The sequence below is a fragment of the Trachinotus anak genome, unplaced genomic scaffold, assembly GCF_046630095.1.
Source record: "Trachinotus anak isolate AG129_WGS33_773 ecotype Australia unplaced genomic scaffold, CSIRO_AGI_Tana_v1 ptg000005l, whole genome shotgun sequence".
NCBI classification, from domain to species: domain Eukaryota; kingdom Metazoa; phylum Chordata; class Actinopteri; order Carangiformes; family Carangidae; genus Trachinotus; species Trachinotus anak.
The window spans coordinates 7,875,649-7,887,532 of NW_027273856.1; the positions used below are offsets into that span (position 1 = coordinate 7,875,649).

General features: G+C 46.8%; 1 protein-coding gene across 8 annotated transcripts; it reads right to left on the minus strand.

Annotated features, from left to right (window-relative positions):
* Positions 1-15: 15 nt before the first annotated feature.
* mtmr1a (myotubularin related protein 1a) lies at positions 16-11,814 on the minus strand. 8 transcript variants are annotated; one of them, XM_071478136.1, is made up of 20 exons: positions 10,964-11,814; positions 9,880-9,985; positions 9,748-9,771; positions 8,636-8,659; positions 7,847-7,912; positions 6,128-6,215; positions 5,907-6,001; positions 5,664-5,771; positions 5,480-5,578; positions 4,695-4,778; positions 4,377-4,526; positions 4,100-4,288; positions 3,831-4,016; positions 3,584-3,742; positions 3,425-3,472; positions 2,408-2,500; positions 2,163-2,276; positions 1,956-1,999; positions 1,721-1,853; positions 16-1,538 (listed from the first exon to the last, which is right to left on the minus strand). In XM_071478136.1, the coding sequence occupies exons 1-20, from the start codon at positions 11,077-11,079 to the stop codon at positions 1,371-1,373; spliced, it is 2,094 nt and encodes a 697-aa protein (XP_071334237.1). In that variant the 5' UTR covers positions 11,080-11,814; the 3' UTR covers positions 16-1,370. The 8 variants fall into 8 exon arrangements, with proteins under 8 accessions (XP_071334237.1, XP_071334236.1, XP_071334238.1 ...); XM_071478135.1 differs by having other exon boundaries at positions 7,847-7,915; XM_071478137.1 differs by lacking the exon at positions 8,636-8,659 and having other exon boundaries at positions 7,847-7,915; positions 10,964-11,813.
* Positions 11,815-11,884: the final 70 nt, after the last annotated feature.

Here is an 11,884-nt window from a genome sequence, read left to right on the forward strand (position 1 = left end):
AGAGTCTGAGTCTGATCCATCTGAGTTCACTGCAACATGAGTTTAATTACAAACATTATTTACAGGAAACACCAGACTGACAGCTGAGTGACAGCTGAGTGACAGGTGAGTGACTGGTTTATTATAAAACAGTGAGTTGGTGACAGTGACAGAAACAAACCTCAAAACTGAGGATCATTCACGTAAACAAAAAAGTAAATAAAGGAAATGTGCATTAAGGCAGTGACTAGGAAGAGAGAGGGAGAGAGAGAGAGAGAGGGCGAGCTCCATGTGACAGGAGGGAAACAGATGAGGGATCACAGAGTCTTTACAGAGGCTGTTTGAACTACACACTGAGGCTGTAAACATGTTAAAGAGCCTCTAAAGAGGATCAGGTGTTTCACCTCGTTAACGTCCACATGATGTTTTTCTATAATAAAGACACATGATGAGTGAAATAATCAGTCAGCACCATGACTGACTGTTTCCACCTTGAACTGCAGTGAACCAATGACAGTCTCATAAAAACAGATTCAGACAGCCAGGGATTCATACGTCATAGAACCTAAGGAACCAATCCTGTCACCTTGTGGGGATGGGGGGCGGGGCTAAATACACCTGAAACTTTGTCAGCACAGAGAGCCAGAGTTAGCATTAGCACAACCAGTAACAGTGTGTCAGCCACTGCTGGTTACAAGCTAACAAACAACATAAACAAATAAAAGATGCTAACTATGCTAACTGTTCTGATCCGTCTGCTGGTCTCTGATTCTGGTCTCAACAGACTCCTCATCTTAGTCTGGGTCTGACTGAGGTTCCAACATGTGGCTGAGTCTCTCTGATGTTTCCTCCTCTAACCATCTTCATCCTCTCTGCTCTTTCACCTGGACACCTGGAGCCAGCAGGTGGTGGGCGGGGCCAAGGCCTGATCCAGGTGTCTCAACCAGGAAGTCAGAGTAGACGAGCTTTAGACGAGTTTTTATAAAAACATGTTAAATATGAATCAGAGTAGAAGATTTTAAAACCGTGTTGGTTCAGGTCATGGAGAAGATTTTATTTAAAAACTACAGACAATAATGAATCGATCAGTAACGACCCTGAGACATTTCTTCACTGAGCTGAGGTCAGTGTTCAGACTCAGGTGTTCCTCCAGTGCAGCTTTACCTGGCTGCTCTGAACCAGGTGAAACATTTAAATAATATAAATAATCAGAGGGAGGTGGTTCACTGATGGCTGGTTTTTAATTTTCTTTAAATACTGTTTAAAAAAAAAAAAACTTTATAAACCTGTAACAATGTTAATATAAATGTAAGAATCCTTCAGTGTAAACATTGTTATTTATTATTGACATAAAACATGAATTTAACTCTGTGTGCATGTGTGTGTGTGTGTCAGACGGCAGTGTGGAGTGGAGTTCCTGTGGTGTGTGTGGGGGAGGGGGAGTGTTCAGAGGAGGAGGACAGGGAGTGGGAGGTGGTCTCCTTCTGCAGTTCCTCCACCCTCCTCTGCAGCTCTGCTCTCAGGATGAGCAGCTCCTTCAGGGTCTGGTGCACCGGAACCTGAAACATCAGCATCATCATCATCATCATCATCAGCATCATCAGCATATTAGACTTTATTTATTTGGTCGAGCTCCTCTCGTCCTGCTTCATGTTGGAGTGATTCAGGACAGTGAACGGTGAACTAGAACATTAAGTCATAAAAGTTCATATAATTCCACCGTCTTCCAGAGGCTGCGTACCTGTGGTCTCATGCGGGGGTTCCAGCGGGCGTAGTAGCTGGTCCACAGCTCCAGGTGTCTGGAGGAGACCAGTGGATACAGAACGTGGTGCTCATAGTCCACGTAGAAGGGGTTGGTGAAGTCCTCAGGCTGGCTGTTGGTGGGGTGGGGGGGTGGGGAGGGGGCAACATGTAACAGTCAGAGTCACAGCTGTCAATCACTCCACTGACTCCTGTCAATCAGGTGGCCATCTTACCTGTTGATGTAGGACCACAGGGACACGGTCTGGGTCTGCACCTCCTGCACAGAGAGAGGAGGGTTACTAGGACCTGGATCCTCAGACCTGCCCATATTCACAGAGGAATGGTATGACCTGGATCCTAAGACCCCCCACCCACGTAAACAGAGGAGTGTAATGACCTGGATCCTCAGACCCCCCCATGTTAGTTAGAGTGGTATGTACCTTGGCGGCCCGCTCCTCTTCACTGTTGTACAGGAACGTTCCAAACAGGCAGCTGTACAGGTGGTCCAGCACGGTGATCAGGAACAGCTCATTGAACTCAAAGGCTGCTGGGAACTGTAGTCAGGAGGAGGAGGAGTGGTTATCAACATGATTGGCTGAGCAGGTTCAGCACATGTTTATGGTGTTGGGTTATTATTTCTGCAGGCTGATGATGATGATGATGATGATGATGAAGAGGATCTGACCTGCCGAGTCATCTGCCAAACACAGTCGATGAACTGGACGAAGAGGGGGGAGCGCTCTGAGTTAGCATGGTTCTCATCACCGTGACCAACACGCTGCAACAGAGACAGAACACCTGAGGTCAGTACTACTCTTCCTCCTGTGTCGTCTTCCTCTGGTGTCATGTGACTGGTGTGAGCCCTGTGTTTCAGCTACATGTATGAAATTTACTGGGCACATGAAACACCAACACCTATACAAAGCCTCCTGCACCCCCACCTGAATTTTCATTGGATGGCCTGCCTGTGGCCACGTTGTGAATTTCGATGTTTCACCATCAAACGGGGAAATTGTTGTAACAGAGCCAGAACAAAGCGCTTCTACATCAGTGACATTTGGACGACATGTTTGTGTCTGTGTCAGTAAAAACTCAGTGAAAACTCAGTGAAACTGTGTCTGATGTTTGACATTAAACCAGTGAGACGACAGCTGTGGTGTCAATACTGAGGCTCAATAAAGCTGTGATCACTGAGGTCTGTGCACGTTCAGGCAGTTTGGTTGTTCTTTTTAAACCAAAAATGAAAAAACAAAACAACCATGGTATTTCTATTTTTTTCCTTTGAAACCAAAAACACCCGCCCACACATACACTTTTGACAAAGTATCTTTCATGTGCTAATGCTAAGCAAAAATAGATCTTTATCGATCCAATGTTACTCAGACCTTCATCTGTCTGTGCCTGCATAGTTTCACACTTTCCAGAATGGCCATTCTATCCTCTTTGCTTTTATTTTGAAATATTTACCTTTACTTCCATGTCACCTGACTACCTTTCTTCATTGATGTTGATGTTTTTTGCTTTTTAATTGTGAGCAAAAACTGAAAAACAGTTTTTATACATTATGTTTGTTTGGTTTTTTTTTTCTTTTTTTTTTTTCTATTTTGTCATTTCTGGTTTGAAACAAAAAAAACAACCGGCTGCTCTGTTGTTACAGTAGTAACCGTTTGTTGTGTATATGATGAGTGTGATCAGAACTCACTGCAGCAAACTTGTGTCCAAAACTGATCCACTCCTTCTCCACCAGAACCTGCAGACACACACACACACACACACAGATTAGAGCAGTGCACAGATGCAGTGTGTGGTTGATGCTGTGTGTGTGTGTGTGTGTGTGTGTGTGTGTGTGTGTGTGTGAGACCTGGAAGCCTCTGAGTGTGCGGTAGTAGCTGTCCAGCATCAACATGGCCAGAGAGGTGAGCTGAGCGGTTCTGTCCCAGCCGTCGCTGCAATGAACCACCACTGACGTCTTCCCCGACTCCAGCTTATCAGCGACCTTAGCTGCTCCTGCTAACAGCAGCTACACACACACAGTCAGCACAGGCTACACAAACATACTGTGTGTGTGTGTGTGTGTGTGTGTGTGTGTGTGTGTGTGTGAGGTTTACCCGGATGTACTCCAGCCAGTGAGTCTGGTCAATGGCAGAGTGCCAGTGAGCTTCATCTATGGTGGGATAAACCACGTCCTTCATCTTCCTCAGTGACTCCCTCATCACATGGATGTTGGGGATCTCCAGGAAGTTCAGCTCCACGTTGGGGTAGAAACTCTCACTCTCGAACCCTCCATCCTTGGCCTGAGTGAGGAGGAGGAGAACAGTGTTGATGAAGGTGAGGAGGGAGGGAAACAAACAACAACAACGACCCGTCTTTGTCGTACCTTGTTGGTGACGGCCACGCTGCCCTGCCGGGCGTCGAAGATGGTGAGCTTGTGGGACTGAGCGTTGGCGTCCATGATGATCTGGAGGAAGCGCTCGTCCTCTTTGCTGCGGCGATCTGAAGGTCCCACTAACGGCTGGCTGCAGCGCACAATGGTGGCCTGAGACTCAGGGTGGATCCAGGACAAGACCTGCAGGAAGAGCAGCACAAGATCAGGACCAGGAGAACCCCTCACAGACCCACGTGGGCCTCTGATTGGATGCGGCTCTCAGACTGACCGGGATGCGGTGCTTGGCTCTGAACACAGCCACTCGTCTGATGTCTTCGTCTGTGATGTTGGTGGGGATGACCAGCACCGAGGGGTAGGTGTCACACAGCTCGTAGCTGCTGTTGATCTTACTGATGGTCCAGCTCTCGTTAGGGAGGCCCTGGAAAACCACATCAGTCCACAAGGAGACATGAGACAGGTGACAGGTGAACAACTCACTGTGTCAGATGAGTCAGTCAATAATAGGTCAGTGGATCAATGCAGTCCCATGATTTATAGTTAAAGTAGAGGTATATTCAGCTCTGTCAGGTGTCAGATGTGTGGTCACCTGGCGTCTGTACTCTGCAGTTGGGTCGTACACCTTCCAGCCGTCCACAGGAAACTGCTCCTTGTACAGGAAGGCGAACAGCGGCTGCCAGAGGACGACACAGGAAGTGTGTTACCTTCAGGTGATGTTAGTTCATGATATGATCCCTCACCAGCCTCCCACCACAGTCAGGTGACCTCCTGGTCCTGTACTGTTTGTTGTTTTCTGACTGATGCTTCTTTATTCATCACTACACAAAAAGTCAACATGATGTTGTAGTTGATAACAGTGCTAGAAGAACTACTGTTCCCATGATGCTTTAGGGTTTATAAACAGGAAGTACAGTGTTGTTATGGAGTCAGTGAGTTAGCTGTGAGCTACAACCAGAGTCCTGGCAAAACTGGTACCAGTGACAGTTTGCTGAACTAGCAGTTAGCAGACAGTCAGTTTGGATGATGACTACAGTGCAGTGTGTGTGTGTGTGTGTGTGTGTGTGTGTGGGGGGGGGGGGGGGGGGGGGGGGGGGGGGGTCCTCTGTGATCAGATATTATTAAATCCGTCTGCTGATAATTACCACCTATCCATCGTTAACACTGTCATGTACCTTTCCCTTCACCTCCCGCAGGATCTCCACCTCTCATCTCTGTCCCATGACTCCTGCAGCTCTGCATCAAGGTCTGAACGCCCCCCCCCCCACTCCTGGAGGCTGGAAATGAAGCCCCACCCTACACACACTGACCAGTCTCTTCAAATTAAAAGCCAACATCATACTCATCCAGTACAAAAGAAGACCGAGTGACACTGACCAGGCTGTGGGAGAGCGGGAAGGCGTGTTTGGCCAGCGCCTCCACCACATCTGGATGGCTGTCCTCTGTCTTGTAGGCGAACCTGGGACTCCTCAGGTCCTGATGCAGAGAGGACAACACCACATGACCCAGAGGAAACACACTTCTCAATAACCTGTCTCAGTGACAGTGTGATGAGGATCACCTTGCAGACCAGCTCCAGGCCCTTGGTGTTCTCTCCCTGTGTGGAGACACTGATGGTCTCCAGTCTGCTGATGACGCCCAGGTTCACATCCAGGACGAACGGAGACTCCTGCACAACACACACTGACTGTAACACACAGGAGCACGCTGCCAGCTGCTGCACATGTGACGAGATGTCAATCATCACAGATCAATCATCAATCAAATCAGTAAGAGGGTAAAGAGGAAGTGAGGTGAGCTGTACCCTCTCCACGCTGCTGAAGTAGAGCTTGTAGTCTGTGATGGTCAGAGTCCCATTAACCAGACCACTGAACGGACAGATGTACATCACATCTTTGACTGCGCGCACGCACGCGCACACACACACACACACACACACACACACACACACACACATTTTAAATGAGGAACATCTGATGCTGTGACATCATAACCTGGACTCAGACTCAGACGGTCAGAGGTTACCTGTGGTCTGGATGGTCTCTCCTGGCAGCAGAGGAACCTGGTTCTGGGACATCCTGACCTGAGCCCCGTATCTCAGAGCTGGAAGGTTCTGCACAGACCACAGACCAGTTAGTGGACCACAACGTAGACCAGCAGCGCTAACAAAGTATTACTGAACATGTGTCTGACAGGGTGGTCATCACACACTGTTGACCAGCACGACTGAATAAACTAATGAAACTAATGAAACTGATTAAACAGATTAAACTAGTTGAGCAGTATCACTGTGGTCTCCTCTGTACACTGTTGTGTTCAGATATAAAACAAAGTGACTGATGATGATCAAACATGAACTCTGTCCTTCAGGTCAGTGAATGCAACACTGTGGATGTAACACTGTGTTAACACACACACACACACACACACACACAAACACTGGAGACACGACAGGGACATAAACCAACTGTTGATGAGAACAGAATAATGTTGTGTTCAAACTCATGATGACATCACTATGTCACAGTGATAAAGAGGAACTGTGGTTGTTATTAACTTCACTATTAATCAGAGGATCAGCTCCAGGAGCCGGTTTCTCTATGAGTTTGTTTCTCTCTGAGTCCAGGAGCTGGTTTCTCTCTGAGTCCTGAGCTGGTTTCTCTCTGACTCAGGTGTGAATTCATTTGCTGCATAAAGCAGTTCACTTCTTGACCATCTTAAGCCAGACTATGGTACAATGAATTCTGGGTAAATTACTTTTTCAAAATCAAAAAATGGCCGACCGAGCTGTGTTTACCTGAGCAGAAAGAGTTTGGGAGGAATTCAACAGTTTGGAGGATGTTTTACTTTAGACAGACATTAATGTGTGTCATTGATTGTTACCATGGGGTCATTGATTGTTACCATGGTAACACAGGTGTTAAGCCTGAGCTATCCTGGTGTCTGATGTTTCTGTGTTAAAATGAGTCAGTCTTTATCTTTGTGGACCGATACTACAGACCACTACAGACCAGTCTGAAGTGTCTCTGTGAACCCAGCTCCTGGTCTTCATCCAGCTGCTCATCTGTGGAAACAGCTGGAGCTCAGCTGGGAGAAGGAGACCATCAAACTGGGAGAACTGGGAGAGCTCAGTCAAAGCACCAGCTGACCAGAGGTCTCATTAAGATTCACAGAGAGTCTGAGTCAGAACATCAGCTGGAGCATCCCAATACTTCTGTCCACGTTGTCATGGTTAATATGTCACATCAAACATCAAGAGCTACGTTAAATATGGAGCAGAGAGGACAACAGTGACTGTCTGTGTCAACGAGGGTTTAAATGGAGGGAGAGAAACACTCATCTGGATATTTATAATATAAATATCAAAGGAATAATTTCATATGTTAGTGAGACTGTGCAGTATCTTCAGATCTATATAAAATCAATTAATTTATGATTGATAATAAAACGTCTTACAGAGAGAAAACTCAGCAGATCAGAACAACAGAATCAAAGAAATGAATAAACTGCAGTGATTTAATATTCACCGCTGTAACATCACAGGACAGAGGTAGAGGAGGAGGAGGAGGAGGAAGAGGAGGAGAAGGAGGAAGAGGAGGAGGAGGACAAACAAGAAGAGAAAGAGGAGGAGGAGGAGCAGGGGGAAGCATGCAGACCAGGCCAGGACAGGGTGATGAGGGTGAGGAGGGTGAGGAGGGTGAGGAGGGAGAAAACAGGAGGAAGGACAGACAGTGAGCGACTTGCCGAAGCAGTGGAAGGATGCTCAGAATCACTATCTCCATGGTAACAAAGACCTTCATCATGTAAATCCTGCTGCAGGGTCGAGCCAGCATTGAGAAAGTGAGAGAAAAGAGAGAGAGGAAGAGACGTTACACAGCAGACATTGTTCTGGATGAAGGAAACTCATCCTCATCCCGGAGAGCTGGACTCTGAGTCAGAGTCCAGAGTCCAGGTGACAGACATCATCATTACCTGTTCCCTCGCTACCTGAAGTCATCACACAGTATCTTTACTGGTGATGCTCCACACTCCCAGTACAGTGCTGCTCCTCCTCCCTGACACTGAACACTGGTTCAGGACTGAGCAGGAACTGATTCAGGACTGGTTCAGGACTGGTTCAGGATAATACTGGACTTCCTTTGACTGCTCAGGTTTTAATTCACTGAATCCAGAAGCAGAAACTTCCCCAACAAAACACAATAAATATGAACCAATCAGAGCTGGACTGAGCAGTCAGCTGACATGACCTCATCAGTATCAGTGTATATACAGTGTAGAGAGGACACATGTACATTAAAGAGAGTCTCCACTCTGAACACTGGAGGTCAGAGACATGACAGAGTGAAGCGTCTTCACTAATAAACCATCTCTGGCAGATCAAGTTTGACCTGATGATGGAGAGGTTACTGCAGGTCATCCTCATCATCATCATCATCCTCATCATCATCATCATCATCATCATCATCATCATCATTATCACATTTACAACCCCCCCCCTCATGTGTTGTTGTATGATCACACACAGACTCTTACCCTGGGGTTCAGCCTCTTGGACACCTGCAGGTTAAACACACCCAGTTCACGTGTTACTCCACCTCATCATGAACTGATGACATCAGACAGTACAGAGTGAGCAGTCTCTACCTGTGACAGGTGCAGGAGCAAACACACAAGAGCCTGCAGCAGACCCACACAGAGAAGTGGACTGAGTGAACACAGCTGAGAGCTGCAGAAGCATGAACACAGGCAACGCAAAGCTGTGTGTGATTGGTCCTCCAGACTCTGACCTGGGTCCTGACTCCGCCCTGATACAGAGCAGGTGAGAGGAGATTTACCTGTCACTACTGTGGGAGTCAGTCCACAGACGGTGTACCTGTTCGTAACCCACACACCTGAGGATGACCAGCTGTCATCAGAGACTGAGACAGTGTGTGGACAGTCAGGTAACAGAGCTGTGAGACTGAACACTGATCAGCTGACAGCTCCTCCCATGTCCTGAGGTGACGAAGCTTCACACTGCAGTCACCATGGTTACCTCTCATCCCTCAACACCTGGGAACAGCAGCTCAAAACACCTTAGGTTTTCTACTTAAGTTTGAATTTCTTCTTAGCTGAGGGAGTTACTTATGGTTGTTGCACTGAATCTCTTAAAAGGTTTGCTTAGTTAAGGAAAAACATTAAGACATTTACAGCACTGACAGTTTTTTTCCCTTTGTTTGGTCACTAAGGTCTTCTGTGCAGCACCCTAACTGACTTTAAGTGAATCCTTAAGTATAAGACTAAGATAAGGAGAAAACCTTAAATAAAGTGAACATTTTAAGCAAACCTTAAGGAGAGGGCATAAGGTTTTTAGTGCATTTTTTAAAGGAAATCTTACCTTGGACTTTAAGTAAAATCTTAACCTAAGGTGTTTTGTATATCTGACCCCAGGTGTCTGCTCTCAGGTGAACTGTCTGTCAGAGTGCTGAACACTGGGCTGAGCAGCTGCTGACAGACAGAGGCAGAGAGACACTGTACAGCAGCTCATCTACACAACCACAGCTGTGACACACACGTGACACACAAAGCTCTGCCCACACACTGACACATATACAGCACATGTGCACACACACACACACACACAAACACTGCTGTTTCTGTCTTACCATGAAATCTGGTCGTCTCCCAGCCTGACAGTTACAAAACACACTGATGAGAAACACTGTGAACACAGTGAGTGTGTGTGTGTGAGTGTGCTTGTGTGTGTGTGTGTGTGTGTGTGTGTGTGTGTCAGGTACCTTGTTCTCCCTGTTCACGATGTCAGGTGGCACTGATCCTGAGATCTGACTGGAGATGGTGGCTGCGATCAGCTGTTTACACCACTCCACATGAGAACCTGTGGGACTGAACAGACACACACACAGCTGATGTTCACAGACACACACTCACACTGTTTTACAGTCATCTCAACTGTAATGTCTGTTATTGGTGCTCCACCCAAATCCCACTGCGATCACTGTCAGAGTTTGTGAGCCTGACTGGAAACTGATGTAGCTAATCTGAACGTCACAGTTATTCTGCCATCACAGGTGCAGTTGGAGAGACAGGAAGTGTCAATCCAGCACATCTGCACACACCTGTGCACCCCTGTACTGTCCTGATGAAAGGCTGATTGAGTGGAAACACCTGCAGCACTTTACCATTAATATTTAATCTGATATATTATTGATACATGATGTTACATAATGTTCTTGAATAAATCTGAGTTTCATCAAATTACTAACATGAGTTGATCCGGACCCGGGTTCAGGTCCAGGTGAGTCTCCAGGTGTCAGTTTGCATCAGATGATTTCACTGACACTGCTTTTTTTAATAAAATCTCAGTTACTTTGAAAACCGCGGGTGGGTAAACTGACAGCTGTTGGACAGAAACATCTGTGAAGCACATCTGTAAACATTAGCATCGCCCACAGTTCATCACAGTGAGCTGCGTTAGCTGTCGCTGCTAAATCAGGCCTGTTATACTGAACTGTTACCATTAGCCGCTAATGCTAGCCGCTAATGCTAGGTGCCTGTTAGCCTCCGGTAAACCGCCGTTTCCTCAGGCTGTATGTTAGCCTCTCCCGTCCTCCTCCTTCTTCTGCGGTGTACAGATGTAGATAACACTTAGCTCCTGAACTGTTCCGTCAACCAAACTCCAGCTAAAAATCTGCTGATTTAGTCTTTGATTACTGGAAAAGTCCCGTTTCAAAACTTAAATAAATAAACTGTGTCGACAGAGACATTATCCTCCTCATTCAGGATAATAATAATAATAACGAGACATTAGAATAACATAATAAATGATGTTAGACGTCAAAGTTTCACTTCCCTCCTGCTCACCTCTCCACAGTCTCACCGGCCGCTGGTCCGCAGGTCACCGAACTCCAAGCCTTTCTGTTGGGCGCTGCTCCGTCCGCCGCCCCGGCAGCTCCGGCAGCTCCGGCCTGTTTCTCCATCAGTCAGAAGACTGTTGACTCCCCGGGTCAGTGGGGGCGGGGAGGACGGCTTCCTCTGGTATGAGGATGAGGATGAAGTGGAGCTGGGTTTGATCCAGCACCCGCCCTCAGTGTGTGTCTGGTGTGTTAAGACTGGGACTGTGTGTGTGTGTGTGTGTGTGTGTCTCTGACAGACTGTGGTTTCCTCTCTTCTGGTTGTTGTTCTTCCTCCTGACTCTCTCGCATCTCTTCCTCCCTCTGTAGCTCCGCCCACTTACAGCCCGCCACAGATGGAGGACGAAGAGGACGGGGAGGATGAGGAGGATGAGGAGGATGGGAGTTTCACTGTCTAACGGGACATGCAGTCAGTGACCTGACACTTCCAGCTGCAGCCTCACAGCTGGATGCAGATGTGGTTCAGTCTCCCTGCTCTGTTCACTTCCTCTCACAGGATGTGAAATTAAATGTGAAACTAAATGTAACCTCCTCTGCGCCTTAAAGGAGACGTGTCAGAAGCTGCTCTCAGACACTGATCCTGTCCTTACCCCGCCTCTGCCTGTTTACACTGAACCAACTTTTATTTTCTTATTTCCTGTTTTTCTTTACTGTGGGGTCACAGTGAGAACAAGGTGAACACCTGAGAATAAACAACACTTTATAAAGGGTTTATAAACTGTTATTAAACGTTAATAAAACCTTTACTAAATCTTTATAGATCAGTCAATAATCAGTTTATAGATTAAACCATCAGAACCCTGAACTGTCTCTCATGACATATCTGTGACTGTGTCTGCTGCAATGCAATATTCATTTTATATAACACTTG